At 44.0% G+C, this 20,432-nt stretch overlaps 1 protein-coding gene across 3 annotated transcripts in view; it reads right to left on the bottom strand.

Annotated features, from left to right (window-relative positions):
* Positions 1–20,432, bottom strand: part of GALNTL6 (polypeptide N-acetylgalactosaminyltransferase like 6) — a 1,198,528-nt gene that overhangs the window by 28,874 nt on the left and 1,149,222 nt on the right. For all 3 annotated transcript variants that reach the window (XM_056113868.1, XM_056113867.1, XM_056113866.1), the window contains exon 11: positions 6,272–6,388. In XM_056113868.1, coding sequence (XP_055969843.1) covers positions 6,272–6,388 — 117 coding nt within the window. The remainder of the gene's footprint in view (positions 1–6,271; positions 6,389–20,432) is intronic.

Here is a 20,432-nt window from a genome sequence, read left to right as displayed (position 1 = left end):
CTGGGTGATGATATCGTGATAGTCATAGTTTGTCCCCTTCCCATGGGCTGGTCCTTACCATAAGTATTTAGATTAGTATTTAGTAAAAATCTTTGATATTTATATGGTAAGTCTGTTCCTTGTCATTGGTATTTAAATTTTACTCTTTCCCAATGCAGTAACTCCCCCCCCCCCCCCGCCTCCCACCCCACCACCACTCCACTCCAAGCCCTCAGTTTTAGAGTAAATGAGTATTAATGTCTCTACTTTCTTCTTTCCGTGACACTTCAAAATAGACTTGGAGGCAGATTGCTGGGTCAGCATGTAAAAAGCTGCCTTCTCTCATATTCCACGATCTAGCTGCCTCTAGCTGCCTTCCACGCCAGGCAAAACCAAGAATCAGCTCTGAGCACTGTTGGATGTCACCCCCAAAACAAGTAAACAAAAATAGAGGCAAACGGATCATGCACAACTCCGAGTTCTTATCTTTCTGCAGAAACGGTAGCGGGGTAACTGGTGCATGCGGTGGGCATCCTATTGGTGGCAGGAAGTGAATCAGGTCACTTAGGTGGGACTGCTAGTCCACTTGATATCTATCCCCCTCTTGCTGCCTTTGGAGGTGATTGACAATATTGCTCTCTCTGGGGGTTGTTACATTTTATTGCCTTGCTTGCTTTGCAGAAATCCAGCAAGTACATATTCCTCCTGGCAGTTTGTACTCCGGATGGCTTAGAGGGAGGGAGGAAGGCTGCATCCCAAGGCTGCAGAAACCCCCACGGAGTCCACTTGCTTCCTCCTGGGTCTGTCTGGACAGCTCCTTGCTTGTTAGCTCGTGGAAAGGGAGCGTTTCTCTGCTTCTTCTGCAGGACGCAGGCCGGCTGGGTGCAAGGTTCCCCGTGGCCCCAGGGGACCTCAGAGCAAGGGTTTTTGCTCCTCTCCATCACCCGGCCCCTCTCCATCACTCTATAGCTCCCCCTCTTGTAGACCCGGGGGCAGCTTGGGGAGCATCTTCCCAGGCCTTGCTGGTGTCCTGGGCTCTATCCATTTTCTTTTTGGGCAGTAGGATAATTTCAACTCCATTAAGTGCCTCTTTTTGGAAAAAAGAAAACAAAAACCAACCAACCAAACAAACAAACAAAACCGATTTGGGGGTATGAAGGGCTTTAAACTGCTCAAGTGACCCGTGGTCCCCTGCTGGGGGATACTCAGCCAATCGGGCCCAGGTTCTTTGAGGGTGCTGCACAGGTCCTGAAAGGCAGGAATTTTCCGGGCCCCCCACTATAGGTACACCCAGAGATGCTTAGATGTTCTGGGGACCATGTGGGGATCAGATGGAAGTGGATCTAGCGCAAGCAAAGCCTGAACCAACACTTATTCTATCTTGGGGACCCTTCTTTGATGATCTGAATGAAAAAGAACACCTAGATATTTACTGTCCCGAGTTCCTTCTTTCTTCACTTCTCCAAGAATTTTAATCGAAATATTCAGGTCAAATGGGTTCTCATTTTTGTCATTAACACATGGACTGAAGCTCAGAATTCATTACTGGAAAACAAAGTGGCATGTCAGGTTTTAACTTCCAAGTCAATATGTAATGATATATATATCTCAAATATGATTTTTAAAACGTCTTTCAACCTCGTTTAATCTCTCAGCAGCCGGATGTTTGTATGCGCCCGGGGACCCGACTTCCTTCTGTTCTAGGAGGTGCAAGAACTGTTCTCCCGCGTCTGCAGGTGTCTGCTTGTCTAGTGCTGCCCTCTGGTGTCAATTCTCTGAATTACATCATATATATGTTTTTTTGCATTTTTGCCAGAGGGTAAAACAATGAATCACCAATATCTGCCGTGTATGCAGTAGAGTTGGTTCAGTTTATATTTGTTTTCATCTGTCAAGCAACCTTTTCAACCAGGCATATATTTCATTACAGAAAATTTCAGTGGATAGGAACAGAAAACCTGATTCAGACATTTGGCTGAATATTGAGTTTCCAGAGGGGGCAGAGTTTAGAGAGAGGGTGCCCTAATAGAGGAAGACGGTTGGACACTAATTTTTTCCCCTGTAAGAAATATTTATTTGAGGGCCAGTGAGATAGTATAGTGAATAGTGCGTTGGCCCTGCATGTGGCATACCCGGCTTTGATCCCAGATACCCGATATGGTACCCCGATCCTGCCAGGAATGATCCCTGAGTACAGAGCTGAGAGCAAATCCTGAGCACTGCTTGGTGTGCTACGACCCCCCTCTCCCCCAAGATATTCTTTTTTTAAAATTAAAAAAAAATTTTATTAGTGAGACACCATGAGGTACAGTTGTAGACTTAAAATTTTTGTGCTTGGGTTTCGATTATACAATGATCAAATACCCATCTCTCCGTCAGTGCCCATTTCCCACCACCACGGATCCCAGTATCCCTCCCACCCCCATCCCCCCATCCCACCCTGCCTCTGTGGCAGGGCATTCCCTTTTGTTCTCTCTCTCTTTTTGGGTGCTGTGGTTTGAAAAAGAGTCATTGAGTGGCAATCATGTTTGGTCTATAGTCTACTTTCAGCCTGCTTCTCCCATCCTGGGAGGATCCTCCCAACACCCTTTATTTGGTGTTCCCTTCTCTATCTGAGCTCCCTTTTCCCCTAGCAACCCCCAAGATATTCTTTTTGAAAATAATTGTTAGAAAATAAATGAACCTAAACCCTATGTGCTTATATATGCTACACCCTCCCTCCTGCCCCCTGGGCCAAGTCTATCGTGACCCTCCCCCCTCCCCACCTGAAGCACCTGCCTTATGGTGCAACATCCCACATGCCAAGTTCATGTGATCATGTGACTTTGCAGGTGGCAATCCCCAGTGTCATGACAGAGTGTCATCTTTAGTGCACCACAAAGAAAGGGTGTGACCCCTTGTCATCACAACAACAAATATGAAAGATGTTGTCAGTTTTGTTTTGTTTTGTGTTTTGGCTCACACTTGGCTATGCTCAAGGCTTATAACTTTGTGGCTGTGTGCTCAGAGATCACTCCTGGCAGCATTTGGGGGAATGTTTTGTGGTGCAAGAGTTTGCACTGGGGTTGGTCATGGGCAAGGCACATTTTATTATAGGTCCAGTGCCCAGTTTTTCTAATAGAATTCTTTTTCTTTTTCTTTATTGGATCGCTGTGAATTATGAAGTTACAAAGATGCTCAGGCTGACAATATTCCAACACTCATCCCTCCACCAATGTCTGACAGGCTTCCTAAACCTTCTCTCTTGTGAAGGGATCTCTAAGTCAAGGATGATTGGAGGGGTCACTCGGGATGGAGATGTGTTATGAAAGTAGATAAAGGACCAAACGTGATAACCTCTCAGTATCTATATTGTGAGCCATAATGCCCAAAAGCAGAGAGAAAGTATGGGGGAAATTTTCTGCCTTAGAGGCAGGGGGAGGGATGAAAAGAGAGGGGTTTACTGGGAACATTGGTGGTGGAGAATGTGCACTGGTGGAGGGATGGGACTTCGATCATTGTATGGCTGAAACTCAAACATGAAATTTTTGTAACTGTATCTCATGGTGATTCAATAATAATAATTTTTAAAAACCCTTCTCTCTTGCCCCCAGATTGAAGTTGGAATTGCTTTTTGGAAGTAACACATCCGCATTGTCCCTCATATTCTTCTCTCATCCTGGTGGTGCTTAGAGAGAAGGGAGGAAGTGGGATGCCAGCCAGTTCACATCCATCATTTCACTTCGGTCCCTGAATCCGGAGCTGTAGACCCTTCCTCTGGGGCTGGAGAAATAGAACAGGGCTTCAGGCTCATTCCCGTGGCCTGGGTAATTAGTTCCAACCCAGGGCCAAGTAGTCCCACAGCACAGACTTTTGCTTGAAACGAATGGTCTGGTTGACTGCGGGCCATGTGTGTGTGTGTGTGTGTGTGTGTGTGTGTGTGTGTGTGTGTGTTTGGGTTCTCTAAGACTCCTGGGCACCACTCCAGAGGCCTTCCCACCCACCCCCATAAAATGAAACTCCTCAGTATGTGTCCACATGCATCGTCAATATGCATCATCTTTGAATTTGGCAGCTGCCTTGAGCCACAGAGAGATTTCTTTTTATAATTTATTTTTTTAAAATTTTTAAATTTATTTTATTTTACTTTTAATTTTTTAATGAATCACCATAAAGTACAGTTACAGACCTACAAAGTTTTGTGATTATGTTTCAGTCATACAATGACCGAGTGCCCATCCATCCATCAGTGCCCATTCTCCACCACCAATGTTCCCAGGATCCCTTCTGCCACCCCCCACCCCATCAGCCCCACCTGCCTCTGTGGCAGACACATTCGCTTTTACTCTCCAGAGATAGATTTCTAACTTGGTATGATGGGAGTGTGTGCGTGCGTGTGTGCGTGCATGTGGTGTGTGTGTATGTGTGTATGTGTGTGTTAGGAGTGATGGTGGTGGGTGCTTGTGAGAAGGCAGCAGTGAGCAGGACATTTATTTGGAACTATGGTGTGTGTAGGACCCTGCTGCCTGGTCAGAGTTAACTGATTTTCCTAACAGCCCTGCCTGGGGAGTGGATGTTAGTGTCATTGCTTCAACAGGGAGGAACTCTGGTTCAGAAAGACTTAGCAATTTCCAAAGACCACACAGGTTCAACTGGTTGAAACTCAGACTGTCCTGTCAGGGGATCCTTCCTAGACCCCAAGAGACTGTGGGATAAGCACCCAAGGACCAGCTCAACCACCAGAGGAGGAGAAATGTTGATTCCATGGTGGGTTGAATTACTTGTGGACCGGACCAGGGACCCGAACTAGATCGTCTCTCCTGAGTTAGGCTGCTGTGTGGCACAGGAAGAAGAGGACATGGGGCTTGGGATCAAGGTGAGGGTGGGGAGGGAATTGCCAATGGCTAGTTTTCAGTGTCTCTGGATAACTCTTTAAGGTCTCTGAACAACTATTCTTCACTCATTTAACGCTTAACATTTAAAGTCGGGAAAGAGGTGGCGATAAGTGACACTGTGCTTGATGACTTGTCTCCTCATTTTTAATTTTCCAGGACAATGCTAGGCAACAGAAAACACTGATAGGACACACAGTACCGAACTTGGGAAATAGCAGGGGAGGTGAGGAAATGACAGGGCAGAGGCTTTCACTGGACCTGTAGATTTTATTCTTTTTACAAAATTCTGGTGCTTGCTATAGAGCTGCATGAATTCTCTGGGCTCAGTGTACACACCAGTTATAATAAGCACAGCATTTCCTATTTGAAATACTCCATGGTGTAAAATTAAAACACTAAAAAGAGGAGGACACAATTCTATATTTTCTCCTTGGCAGGTCCCAGGGAATGAGGAGAGCATTTCTTACCAGGAATGGAAGTTTCCAAGTGTGTCAGGAACCTCACCTCACTCAGTAACTGACTTGAATGGAAATACTTTTCAGTCAAAATCAATAAGTAGTCTAAAAGCACCCCACGGATATCAGAGTATTATTGGTTCAAAGTTATCCTTTATGTGTAAGATTCTAAGCTACTGCCGTGAGAGGAATAGGCAATGTATTCATTCTTTTCAATGGAGTGCAGAGGGAGAAAATAAGATTTTGAAAGTCCCCCAGACTTAGAGAACAAAGAGCCTTCCATGAAAAGAAAGATAAAGCACGAATTCTGTAGGCAGAGCCAGGGTCCTCCACAGGACTGTCCTTGCAAATGATGATTCTGGGAAGGGAAATAGACGATCAGGGTCACAATCAATACTTTTTACATCCTTTTATTTCAGTTTATTTATTTTGGTGAAGCAAGATCGTTTTTGATTGAAACTTACTCAGAAAGGAGTGTGGAGAAAAAAAGAGAAGAAATATGTGTTCAAGAGAGAAGAAAACAGACTTCTCCAGAGTGGAAAAAGCAGAGACATAGAGAAAGGCAAGTGAAATGCGCGGAAGAGCAAACCTCCTTCCTATTATTTTCTTTGTTTGGGAGCTGCACCCAGTGGTGCTGAGGGCTTACTCTTGGTTCTGGGCTCAGGGTTATCTCCTGGTGGGCTTGGGGAACCATATGGGGTGCTGAGGATAGAAGCGTTTGGCCACGTGTAAGGCAAACACCAGATCTGCTGTATTCACTGCGACCCCTCTCCCTTCCCATTATTTAAAGCACACGTTCCACAACTGCTCCCAGGAGAAACAGAGACTAAGCATGTCTTTCAGCATAGAGCTGGTTAGTGAGATTATTTGAATCATCCCCCGGCCTCCCAGGTAGAGAACCTCGTGTTTGTCTCAGCACCTCCCACCCCACTTCCCATGATTTTTCGGGAGTGACATCCCCACCTGCTCATGAGACCATGTCCTCTCAGATCCATCCTTGACACAGATGTCCAGCCTCAGCTCGGTCCCTGTGGCCCCGTGCTTGCTGTCAATGCAGAGGTTGGCTGCCACATTTCGAATCTGTGGAAAGGAAGAAGGTAGTGAGGCCGGGAGTGTCTTTCTCTTGTTGTACCCCTAGATCTGGAGAATCTGGTCTATATTTTTTTGATAACAGTATTGAATAAGACCTTCAATGCACATGCAGCATATAGAGAACAATCAGTTAATTCAAGAGAACCAAGTTTAGAAGATTATGTTGGCCATGAGTTGGTTAACTAGCAAAACCATAGCCGAGGGCAGCAAAGGAATATGTAGCAAGCACAGAATTCAACTCTGTCCTCGGAATTGGTTATTTTTCTACTGCAAGACATGTTCTACCATTACACCTCAGCTGGGAGAGAGATGAAATCTTGAGCAGGTGAGGTGGGCAAAGTGTGTGGTGGAGATAGTCTGTTGCTGAGCTCTGCATAGTTCTCTGCAGCTCATGGGGCCACTAAGTTCCAGTTCATGAGATGGTCCTGGTCTCCTGGAACCAAGATTTAAGAACTTCTCCTGGATGAAAAATACTTCTCTAGAGTTTCAGTGTAACCAGTCAAAACAATATTATTAGTGTAATTCAAAACAATTTTTTTTATAAAAAATCTGAAGTTTGAAAGATTACTGAATAAAAAAATGCTACACATTCTGGATAATTAGTCTATGAACACTGTATCAGGTACAGAGTACTTAGTGCTGGGAAAGATTAGATGGTGAAATGTGGGAATAGCAGAAAGAACAACAAATAAGAGTTCGGACATGGACATGTTTCCTTGTCACATCTTCCTCTTTGAAGATTTTAACTGATTTTTTTTTGGTACCAGAACCACCTCCTGTGGAAGAAGCAGTTACCAATTTACTCATAAATTGGATAGTTAAGCTCCATTTTCTCTATTCTTTTGATGCTTTTATGCGATCCTGGATTTTAAGACTCTCTTCATGTAGAGTTAATAATAGACACAAGAGGGCCAGAGTGATACTACAGTAGGAAGGGTTCTTGCCTTGAATGTCCAGAGCTGGGTTGGAGCCCCAGCATCTCATATGGTTCTCAGAGCCCCCACCAGGAGTGATTCCTGAGTGCAAGGCCAAAAATAAGCACAGCTGCATGTGACCTCCCCCAAACTAAGTAACAATACCAAATAACAAACACAAGAACGGGTCATCAGTTTAGTTAAGGTCCTTTTGCCCTGAATAAGTAGGAGAGTTAGGAATCTCCAGGATAGAGGATACCTAAATGGTCCTTCTTCTATGAGGGTTGGGCAGGGAAGCAGAGAGCAAGTAGTTAGGAGAATTTCTGGATATTGAGAAAGAAGTAGAGGTGCTTATATGGGGTGGGTGAAGGGAGTTCTTTCATAATTCACATTCTGTTAGAGTAGAAATCATTCAGGAGAGAATCCATTGGGGAGGGTACAGTTTCCTTATTTGGGGCGTTTGGCAATGGTATTGGTTCATCTTCCACAGTTGTACTTCTACCTCTATTTTCAGTTCCTAGAGCAGCAGGGGCTAGAGAGATAGTGTAGCATGTAAGGCCCTTGCTTTGCACACAGCTGACCTGGGTTTGATACCTGGCGTCCCATACAGTCCCCTGAGCATCACCAGGAGTTATCCCTGAGTGCAGAGCCAGGAATAACCTCTGAGCATCAATAGGTGTGCACGTGCCCCTCCCAAGAAGAGCAACAAATATAGGTACAAGTTGGCAAGTGGCAAATGGGGGTCCCAGTGTAAAATAATCTAAATAGTCTCATAGGCACATGCTTACTTCTTTCAGAATGTAATCCATTTCTCACCTTTTCCTTTTCTTCCCCCTGCTTTCTCCAACTAGTATGTTTAGGGGAATCTGGCTTTCTGGTGGCCAGGAGTCAAGGAAAGTTAAAATTGAGTCCCCAGGGAGCCAATGTCCCCAATTCCCAGGGAAAGAAATCCGTCCTCTTGTAAAGTCAGTTGAAAAGGATGTGAGAGAGCCAAGGCCAAGTTTCCTTTTGCTTTCACTGCCTGGAGCCGGTCAAACTCTGTAAAGCTCCCATTTGATCGCCTTATCTGAGTCTAGTGTGTGGCTTTTCTAAGGCTGTCTTTCACCAGAGAGATGTCTGACAGGTTGGGGTGGCAGGGGCAGCCCTTTCATTTCAGGGCCATTTAACACCCACACACGTGCTCCTTGAAGAGGTAGCATCGCCAAAGGTGTCTCCTGCACTGTCATGTTCCTTTCACCTAACTGGACGGGTGCTCAACCTACACATGGGGGTTGGGGTGAGGGAGAACATCTGCTTTTTATAGTCTCTTTGTCCCCTTCCAGTGGACATATTGTTCCCTCTCCAAGGGGTTCTGCTGTTGCAAAAGGAAGAAGAGGTGTAGAGAAGAACATCCAGCGTCTGGTGGCCAACTCCGCAGGGGATACCTACTCCAGCCCATCAGCAAAGCCCCGTTTTGTTCCCCAGTGCTATGAGCTCTGAAAAGAGTTTGCCTGAGCAAGGAAACCCTGGTATAAACTCCTGAATGTTTCTAACTTCTCATTGAGCTGTCATCTGTGTCCACAATGGCATGAGAAACTTTGGAAGCCAACTTTCACATTTCAAAGGGAAATTGTCTACATCTGTGCAAATTGCAGCACCCAGTTGTGCCAGAGAGGAAATGTTGAGAATTCCATCAAGGATGCAGGAGACACCTGGGTGCAAGCTTCCTGTAGCTTGCTTCTCTCTTTCTAGGTACCCAATTGCGTCCGTGCAGCCAGCCCACAGGCGTGGCTGCATCCAAATCAGTGAGTGAATTAGGGGAGCTGAGGCTAATTCCAATGTATTTGTTGCAAAAAAATTTAAAATACATGGAAACAAGACACTGGGGCTTCTCTGGAGGGAGACGTATTACATAGAGATTGAGGTATGAAGTGAACCCCTGTCAACCTAAGTGATGTCAATGAAAAGAAAAATGTGCATCCCACAAACTTAGACATTAACATGACATTTCCAACATGGCCCTGTGTCCATAATCCATAGTAAATCAGTTCAGCTAGGAACATGCACCCCAACTCTAAGCTGTGGAAAGCTGCAGAAATCCATGGTAGAATAGATTATTTTAATCCCCCCCTTTTTATGTCCAACTTTAGTACCTGAACATGAAAACATCATGAAGGTTGTGGAGAGGAATCCTAAAACACACTGCACAGGATTAGCAAGAGAGGTGATACTTGGCTACAGCTTAGGAAGGGAGGTGAAGGCTGGAGAAAAATGAATGGAGGGCCTCTTCATGCCAGCAGGTCTGCAGAGCTAATCTCCTTTTGGGTGAGGTTTTGGAAAAGGTCTGGCAGAAAGTGAAGGATCTCTTAGGTATGCAAGAGAAGGTAGGCTCGGTTTCATCTTTTTCCCTCCCCCCTTCTCCAGTGCAGGAGATTTTTATAAAAGTAAGTACACGACAAGAGAAGTGGGGTGTAAATGTCAAGGTGATTAGTCGTGGTTGGGGGGACAGACATAATTCAACTGATTATTGAAGAGAAACTAGTCCAAGTTCAACAAACTAGAGAAAGCAAGCTCTGCTAATCCCTCTCTTAGAGATTTGGGGCTCCTTTTAAAAGAAAGAGGGGGGGGCTGGAGCGATAGCACAGCGGGTAGGGCATTTGCTTTGCACGCAGTTGACACCTGGATTCGATTCCCAGCATCCCATATGGTCCTCTGAGCACCACTGGGAGTAATTCCTGAGTGCATGAGCCAGGAGTAACCCCTGTTCATCACAGGGTGTGACCCCCAAAAATAAATAAAAAGAAAGAGAGGGTTCATGATTCACCGAGGATTTGTAAAGCACCTTCTCTGTCCCAGGCATTACACTGGATACTATGAAAAGTAGTAAAAAAGAATCAGTTTTCTCCTTTGTGCTGGTTTTGGTTTAGTGGCCCTCCCGTTGATCATCAATTTGCTCCAGCGGGCCCAGTAACGTCTCCATTGGAGACTTTGTTGTTACTGTGTTTGGCATATCGAATACGTCACGGGGAGCTTGCCAGGCTCTGCCGTGCGGGCGAGGAGCGATAGCACAGCGGTAGGGCGTTTGCCTTGCACGCAGCCAACACGGCCGACCCGAGTTCGATTCCTCTGCCCCTCTCGGAGAGCCCGGAAAGCTACCGAGAGACCGAGAGTCTCTTGCTCACACGGCAGAGCCTGGCAAGCCACTCGTGATGTATTCGATATGCCAAACACAGTAACAACTAAGTCTCCAATGGAGACGTTACTGGGCCCGCTCGAGCAAATCGATGATCAACGGGAGGGCCTTTACCTTTACCTTGGTTTAGTGAGAACTTTAGGGAACACTTGAATGGAAAGAAAAACTTGAGGTCCAATATTAACGGGCTTTTATAGGGTAATAGGCTGCTCTCCTTTGGTGGACAGAGGTCAAGTTTAGAAGATGAAACCAGGTGCAGCATTCAGAAAAAAGATTCCAGGGTGGTGTGGAGAGAGAATGGAAGGGAATTAACAAATCTGATGCTCAGCGAGCACGAAGCTAATTTCCTACAACCTTGAGGTAGCTTCTCTTTCAGTGCTTATTTTATGAATTTGGAGGGGAGAATTCCTTCAATGGAAGGGCTTTGAGAATCACCTAGGGGAGATTCAGAGATAGAGGGGAACAGCTTGAGGTCTACAGCAGCCTCCAAGTGCACTGTGGAGCCCTCATCTCCGAGATGCTTTTGTTTGATTGCTTGGTGCTGGGTGAGTGCTGAAGAGGAAATGATCAATTTTGAGTTGGACTGCATGAAACACTTAGCAGCACTGATGACACTGGAAAAGCCTTGGGAGGGTGGGTCGAAGGAAATCTAACCGGGAGCCGGTGGAAGGTCACTGCAGCCTTTGGGGGCTGAAAGGAAGACCAACGTGGAGATTTGACTGTGCAAGGTGTTTTGGAGGGAATGGTCCACAATCGGGTGGAGCAGAAGGCTGATGCAAGGAGGATAAATATGCCTCCGAGGGTGATTGTGAAGACAAAAGGATACTCGCACAGTCCTTATTTAGCATGGAGTCTAGTGCACCCTAGGTGGTCAGCAACGCTGGCTGCTACCTGTGAATTTCATTTTTCAACTGATCCAGGTGAGCTGGGAAATGGGGTGATGTCACTCTCAGGAACGTTTCTATGACACTATGCTTTGTCCCAGGAGGTGTGAGAATAAGATGGGACTTTGCCTGTATTGGCTGTGGCTCACCACAGTGGCTCACCCACCAGTCTTCCTTCAGATCACCTGCTAATGACATAACTCAGGATTTCGCCCTGATACCCTGGGTGCCTCCCCACCCGACCTCTAATCAAGTAGCTCTTGCCCAACTCTTTCCTTCTTTTTAGTCTCACAACAACATCTTCAGCATTTCTTCCCCCCCCTTTTTTTTTTTGCTTTTTGGGTCATACCCAGCAATGCTCAGGTGTTACTCTTGGCTCTGCACTCAGGAATTACTCCTGGTGGTGTTTGTGGGACCATATGGGATGCTGGGAATTGAACCTGGGTTGGCTGCAAGGAAAATGTCTTAGCAGCTGTACTATTGCTCCAGCCCCACTCCCTGTTTTATTTTATTTATTTTTTTAAACATGGTAAAATATACACAATGTAAAGTCTGTTGTTTAGCCATTTATTTTTTTGTGCCCTCTGGTGGCACATGGGGGGGCCACTCCAGGCTCTGTGCTCAGATTCCTACTTATTCCTGTTATACTTAGGAATCACGTGGGTTTGGATGTTGAAACTCGGTTTCCTACATGCAAAGCACATACTAAACCCAATGAGCTATCTTTTACCCATTTAAAAGTGTACAATTCAATGGCTTCAAGTACATTCAAAATTCAGTATAAATAATCACACCAATCTATTTCTGGACATTCTCATTACTCACAGCAAATTTGTATTTATTTACTTGTAAACTTTCCACTTCTACTCCTGGCGATCTCTATTTACTAACTCTATTCATCTGCCTGTCTCAGATTGCTAAGTGGGACAATGTCATGGTTCTCCTCTTGCATCATGCTTAGTCCCCATGATACTTTCAAGCTTTATCCACATTGTTGCATGCGTCAGAACTTTGTTCCTCCTAAGGATGAATAATATTCCATTGTATGTAGTGCATGTATGCATGTGTATCTCTAGCTAATAATTTTCATCTATCCTCTATACTTTGTTTACCTACTCATCCATTGATAATAATTGGGTTGTTTCTACATTCGGGCTATTATGAATAATGGTTCTGTGAAAGTCTGTTTGCATACTTGTTTTCATTTATTTTGAAATAATGACTAGGAGTGGAACTTCCAGTCATTTTGTAATTCCATATGTACTTTTTGGGGAGGACTGTGCACTATTTTTATAGCTCCTGTACCACTTTATATTCTATCAGCAGTATGCAATGATTCTAATTTCTTTATATTCTTAACAATATGTGTTTTTTTTAGTTCTCAATAATAGTCATCCAAGTGCGTATGAATTGGTATTTTATTGTGACTTTATTTTGCATCGCTCAAATTACTTACTAGGTTTATTATCTTTTAAACATTGAGCTACATATGTAAAAGTATTGGACTTTTGTCTTTCTTTTTTGGGGAAATATCTATTTGGGTCTTTTGCCCATTTTTTTTGGTTAGCTTTTGCTTTACATTTTTATGTTGTTCCTGAGTTGTAATTTTTCTATCTTCTGGATATTAATACCTTATCAGATATGTGGCTTGCAGATGATTTTTCCTATTTTGTAGGTTGCCTTTCACTCAGTGGATTCCCTTGTTCTATTATCCTTATATGCTTGTCTATGTTCAAGTGTTCTTTGTTCATAAGGAAAACACTCAGTTGGAAAGGCATCTCTTCCATGACATGGCATTGTCATAATACGATTAATTACAGAATAAGAGAGAATAAGAGCACAGGGTTAAGGCTCTCTCCTGGCATGCTGCCAAACCCAGTTTAACCCCTGGTATCTAATATGGTCCTTTGAGTACTGCCAGGTGTGATCATGAGCATGGAGTCAGGAATAGTATTCATAATAAGCCTATTCACTGTAACATATAATTTCCCAGACCCATTTGGTGATCTATTTGCCTTTATTTCACTGGGCTATCTTAGCAATCTTGTCAAAAGCTAATTGACTGCATAAATGAAGGGTTTTGGGGATCTTCATTCTATTTTTGTGACAATCACGTTTAAGATCTACTCTTTTAATTATTATCAAGTATGGACCGCAACATTATTCGGTGTAGATACAAATTTGTGCATTAGATTACAAGAGCTCATTTATCTTGTAAATTGAAATTTGTACACATTGATCAAGGCCTTCTTATTTCCCTCATTAATTTCAAGAGTCTGGCTAAGATTAAGGTAAAAAAAGGTAAAGGCCCTCCCGTTGATCGTCGATTTGCTCGAGCGGGCCCAGTAACGTCTCCATTGGAGACTTTGTTGTTACTGTGTCTGGCATATCGAATACGTCACGGGGAGCTTGCCAGGCTCTGCCGTGCGGGCGAGATACTCTCGGTAGCTTGCCGGGCTCTCCGAGAGGGGCGGAGGAATCGAACTCGGGTTGGCCATGTTGGCCGCTTGTAAGGCGAACGCCCTACCCGCTGTGCTATCGCTCCAGCCCTAAAAAAACCTGGGCTGGAGCGATAGCACAGCGGGTAGGGTGTTCGCCTTACACGCGGCCAACATGGCCGACCCGAGTTCGATTCCTCCGCCCCTCTCGGAGAGCCCAGCAAGCTACCGAGAGTATTCGATATGCCAGACACAGTAACAACAAAGTCTTCAATGGAGAAGTTACTGGGCCCACTCGAGCAAATCAACGATCAACGGGAGGGCCTTTACCTTTACCTTTACCTGGCTAAGATTATGCAAGAACAAAAGGAGTCCGTGGTAGAAATAGGACCCCCGATTTATGTGTAGCACTGTAGCACTGTCCTCCCATGTTCATCGATTTGCTCGAGTGGGCACTGGTAACATGTCCATTGTGAGACTTGTTGTTACTGTTTTTTGGCATATTGAATACGCCATGGGGAGCTTGCCAGGTTCTGCCGTGCGGACGGGATACTCTTGGTAGCTTGCCAGGCTCTCCGAGAGGGACGGAGGAATCGAACCTGGGTCAGCCGCATGCAAGGCAAACGTCCTACCCAAAGTGCTATCCCTCCAGCCCAGTAGATATATGTAGATATATCCAGTATCCAGATATATATGTATCTCCTCTAAATAGTCTTTTTCTAAATCTATGTCATGCTCCTTGAAGTAAAACATTATGACTATTGTTTGTGAAACAAATTCAATTTAAGAATAGGACTTTAGAGTTCAAGGGTTATTTGCCAGAAACAGTTTGATTTTCACAAATAGATACAGTGGCAGATTTATGTGAAACTTGATGTTTGTATGAGAAAACCACTTCTTAATGGGGTTAAGATAAGCAGCTTGCTTCTGAGAGATGAGAACAATTAGAGGAACTGCTTCATACTACACTGGGTGCTTCCATAACTACCACTTTACTTCATTGGCAACACTATCAAGCTGATTGTGATTTGTCCCTGTTTGCACTGGAGGCTCTGGGAAAGCAAGTGGTTTATCTAGCAGATGGTAGGCAGGATTTGTCACCGCATCTCTGATCCCTAGACCCACGTTCTTAAAACCACATAATGTAATGGCTCTAGTTTTTTCAGCAGAACTATGAAATTTTGGCTGCTAGATGGTGGCAAAGAGTTTAATGTGAACATAGAAATTATAGATAACAAAGAGGCTTGTCAGTCCTTGGGTTTAGAAAAGCAGCATCCAGTCCAAATCTGAGTTGCAATCTGATCTAAATGGAAGCAGTGTTACAAAGAGAATTACTCTCTTTCTCAGGGATCTTTGGTAAAACCGAACTACTTTTAGGCATTTATCTGAAGGATTTGGAAACAATAATTGAAAGGATATTTGCCTAGGGTTCATAACAGCATTATTCACAATAGGAGAACATGGAATACATCTAAATGCTCATCAATAGATGATTAAAGAAGCTATAATGTGTTTGCACACTGGAATACTACTCTGCCATTAAAAAAGATGAAATTGTGTCTTTGGGGGCAAAATGGATGAAACTGGAGGTGATTTGCTATGTTAAGTAATGACACAAAAGGTGATTATGAGGTAGTTTCATTCACATGTGGAATGTTATTAATGAAGCAAATGAACTGGTATGAAACAAAATAAACTCCTAGATTTGGTAAAAGCTATGGTGTTTAGGAGAGAGGACAGAATGAATGAGCAGATGTTTCTTTGTGGTGGTGGCATGATATTGGAACTTTGATGATCGTTATGAATGCATTTATAGAGAAACAGAAATGTGAAGCTAAAATTTCCTGTTTCCATAATGTAAAACAGTGATATGTCATTGGAAACATTTAAATTTTCTGATAATTCAGAAAATGGCAGAAGAGTGGTGATTATTAAAAAAGTACGGTCACAGTCCTCCTGTTGTTCATCGATTTGCTCGAGCGGGCCCAGTAACGTCTCCATTGGAGACTTTGTTGTTACTGTGTCTGGCATATCGAATACGTCACGGGGAGCTTGCCAGGCTCTGCCGTGCGGGCGAGATACTCTCGGTAGCTTGCCGGGCTCTCCGAGAGGGGCGGAGGAATCGAACTCGGGTTGGCCATGTTGGCTGCGTGCAAGGCAAATGCCCTACCGCTGTGCTATCACTCCAGCCCATTAAAAAAGTAATCACTTAAAATTATTTCATTTGAGTTTAGGCAACATATTGACAATATATGTTAATGTCTATGGTATTAGTTATGAATATATAGTTACTCACCCTCACCAGGACCACAGTGCTTAATACTCTCTACCCAAGTTTGCATTTTACTTTTATTCTACCTCTTCATTCCCCTTAACCCTATCACTACTTCTTGGTAATTTGAGTTTTGTAATCCAAGGCCAAGAATTTATCATTGTTCTATATAGTCTATCCCTTTCCTTTGTCTGAGTATTCTACACATGAGGAAATTCATCTGGTCATTGTCCTTCCTCCAATTTATTTTGCTTGGCAGGATATCCTCAAGCTCCATCCATACTGCAGAAAGCTGTGTGATTTCATCTTTCCTTACAGCTGCATAATATTTCATCATCTCTACATACCACAATTTCTTTATCTAGTCATCTGCCATTGGATATATGGTTTGTTTCCACATTCTGGATATTGTACTGGGGATTGCAATGAACATAGGTGTGCATATATCATTTTAAGTGATTGATTTTTTTTGAGGGGGGGGAGTAGATGCCAGATCATTGTATGGGGGACTGAACCCATGACCTCACACATCAGCACTGTGTACTCTGCAATGGAGCCACATACAGGTTCTACAGTAATAACTTTATCTTGGCCTCTTCTGACTTATATTGTTGAATAGGAAATGCCTCCTTTGCATCCAACAGAGAGGTAGTCTTTGCAAAACAGAGATTATGAAAATGTTTTGATCTTTTGAAACTACAAAAGTATAAATAGGAATTCTTTGCAATATTTTTTGTCTGAATTTTTCTCCTTAAGAATGGTAATCTTCCTTAAGTATGGATATTGTAATTTCAGAAAGTCAGGAAGGAAATGCTTTAGAACAATCCTTTCAGAAGAACTCTGTTGGAGCAGAGCCACAGTCTAAGGTGTGTGTGTGTGTGTGTGTGTGTGTGTGTGTGTGTTGTGTGTGCATGTGTGTGTTCATGTTTGTGTGTGTGCGTGTGTGTGCGTGTGTGTGTGTCCAACAATAGACTTAGCTGGGAAAAACTTAGGTGACAATAATCATGTTTGGTGAACATGTTAGAGGGAAAATATCATATGCCCTGCCAGACATGGGAAATAAGAGCTGCAAAAAATCTGTGAGGACTCATCTGCGGAATATAAAGTAACAGAATGGGAGACTAACACCCAAGAATAGTAGAGATAAGGACCAGGAGGTTTACTCCACGGCTTGGAAGCTGGCCTAAAATGCTGGGGGAAAAGGCAGCTCAGATAGAGAAGGAACACCAAGTAAAGGTTTGTTGGAGGATCCCCTTGGGTTGGGAGATGAGTGCAGAATATAGACTATAGATCGAACACAGTAGCTGTTCAATGCCTCTATTGCAAACTACAATACCCAAAAGGAAAGATAGAACAAAAGGGAATGCCCTGCCACAGAGGCAGGGTGGGGTGGGGTGGGGAGATGGAATGGGGGTGGTGGGAGGGATACTGGGATCATGGGGGGTGGAGAATGGGCACTGGTGGAAGGATGGGTACTCAATAATTGTATGACTGAAACACCAGCACTAAAGTTTGTAAGTATGTAACTGTACCTCACAGTGATTCACTAATAAACATTTGTGAGGAGTAGTAGCTTAGGTAATGAACAGGTTTGTTTGTGCTCTGCTTTTGTCCCTACCAGATCCCAAGCTCAGATGAGTCAATGAATAGCAGCCAGGAGGAGAAAGAAGGAGATCTGATTTTACAGTGTGTGGTCAAGAATAGCTCCAGGAAGAGTGACAAAAGGATATCTGGAAATCAGGAAAGGCTAAGTGCCAGGAGTTAATAAAAGTTTTCCTGTATTCTGTGGAGTGCAGGAAACAGGAAGAAGTGACCCTCTGCTCCCAGTAACACAAACCACACCCGCTTTTAGAGGTTTATAAGCAGGGAGCCCTACCTCGAAGGCCTTGATGGCCAAGGCAAGTCCCAGGAGGAAGGGGTTTATGTGCTAGGAAGGAAGCAGGGTCTATTTCATCAGGGGTTATGGAAGAAAGCCGAGAGCAGATTGTAAACTGAAAATGTGTGGCCAACCTCTTCTGATACCATCACTCAGGATATGGAACCCTTCTATCCCTTCCTACTCATTCTCTTAGTGCTGGCAAGTGGCTCATTAGAACATTAGACAAATGTTCTAATGCCTTGACATTTAGCATTTCCATCATTCTTTTTTTCTGGAGTGCCATTTCATGAGTCCGATCACTTTCCCCAGTCATCAGGTTCATCTATGAATTGCCAATACATCAAATATATGTTGCCAGTCCGCCATGATCATAAAAGGCTACTATCAACATTATCTTCAAAGCCAAGGGCAACAGCCATAGGCATTAAAAGCCAAGCAACATTTTTTAGTGCTTGAAAAGTTACTCACCCAATGCGCTTCTTTTGAACTCAACTCAGATTGCTGAAAAGTGGGCAGTTTTTAAAGTTTAATATTGATTGAGATGTTAGGTTCTTGCATGAAATTCAGGGCCATTAGTTAATGAAGATATGTACCTAAATCATAGGGTGCATGAATGCAACTCTTTGACCTTGGACAGAATTGCAGAAAATCTCTGAGATAATGAATAGGTTTTCAAGCTCTCTAAAGAAGTAGATTCTCTTGAGGTCATTCTTGTACTTAATAGCCATCCCTCTTAAGAAGATCATCACTGTGTCACTGTATCATTGTATCACTGTCATCCCATTGATCATCAAATTACTCAAGTGGGCACCAAGAATGTCTCCATTCCTCCCAACCCTGAGATTTTAGCAGCCTCTTCTTACTCATCTTTTCCCAACAATTGGAGGCTCTTTCAGGGTCAGGGGAATGAGACCTATTGTCGTTACTGTATTTGGCATATTGAATATGCCACGGGAAGCTTGATAGGCTCTGCCTGTGTTGGCGGGATACTCTTGGTAGCTTGCCAGGCTCCCCAAGAGGCATAAATAATGTGTCACGTGGTCGCAAAGTGGCTGCGCAGTCCGGAAAGCGGCCTGGAGTGTGGCAGTAGTTGAGCAGTGGAGGTCAGCTGCCCAGGCTGGGTCCCTTGGGGTGGGGAGGGCTTTAACCCGCCCCACAGCCTGGTGCAGAGACAGGTGGCATGGTTCTGGGAGCCTCCTTTTATATTCCCGTCTGGGAGGAGCATCCTGAGTTCTGGAGGGTGGCCAATGAGGAGATTATGTGGTGCTGGCAGGGTGTGGTTTATGGGTGTTTCCCTGAGTCACCAGAGACTGGGGGAAGCAGGCAGAGGATCTCTGTTCTGCGTCCTGTTGAGTCCAGAGTCCAAGGTCACAAAGTTCTGCATTATCTGGGTTCCATGCGACTTCATTCTTGTGTGAGGCTCGGCCTGAGCATCCAGAGAATGGCCTGCAGCATGGTGGTGGCTGGGCAGTGGAGGTTGGCTGCCGGTGCTGGGTCTTTTGGGGTGGGGAGGGCTTTCACCTGCCCCACAGCCTGGTGCGGAATCCAGGAAGGTCATCAAATTATCTTATTTTTCTGAGCTTTCTAGTGTAACTGTCCTGACTGTTACACAAGAGTCAGCATGTTAAAAGAGGTGGATTAGCTCTTTACCAGAGAAAAAGATAAACATTTCAAGATATTTGAGATATGAAACTAATATAATAATCATAAAGTATCTTTTATGGATATCTACTTTCCTGCAATAGTTGTATATGGGCCTTGGATTGTGGTGTCACATCATTTCTATTTTGTAGAGGACAAAACTGAATAGGAGTAAAATATTTTCATCCTCTTCCTTACCTTCTGCTATATATCAAACAAATGGGAACAGAAATAGTAAATGTTGCAAAAAATCCCAAACTTTGAAAATTCTAGCTTTAACAATTTTGAGTGACACCAATAAGCATTCCACCACTGTGCTCTATAAAAGGGATATTCATGCAAAATTCACAAAAAGGCAAATATTCTCTTCCCTAATGGACCACACAAGAATTTACTCCAGGGACCATTTTATGCAAAAGTTACTGTAGTAATCTCAAAATGCTTGAATGTCTGGTCAGTGATCTGGATTATTAGCTCACACCTACTTGTAACCTAGCAACCCCAACTATGGCATAGTTTGTAGTGTATAATGGAGGGTTGGCACAGCAGTAGGGCGTTTGCCTTGCATGCAGCCAACATGGCCGATCTGAGTTCAATTCCTCCGCCTTTCTCGGAGAGCCCAGCAAGCTACCGAGAGTATCTTGCCCTCACGGCAAAGCCTGGCAAGCTCCCCGTGACGTACTCAATATGCCAAACACAGTAACAACAAAGTCTCCAATGGAGACGTTACTGGGCCCGCTCAAGCAAATTGATGAACAACGGGAGGACAGTGACAGTAAATGTATTAGTCAACTAGGGCTCTCATAACTAAATACCAGAAAGAAGCTTAATA

The sequence above is a fragment of the Sorex fumeus genome, unplaced genomic scaffold, assembly GCF_029834395.1.
Source record: "Sorex fumeus unplaced genomic scaffold, SorFum_2.1 ptg000024l, whole genome shotgun sequence".
Taxonomy (NCBI): Eukaryota; Metazoa; Chordata; class Mammalia; order Eulipotyphla; family Soricidae; genus Sorex; species Sorex fumeus.
Note: the sequence above shows the minus strand (reverse complement) of the source record. Positions and strands in the feature narration are given on the sequence as shown.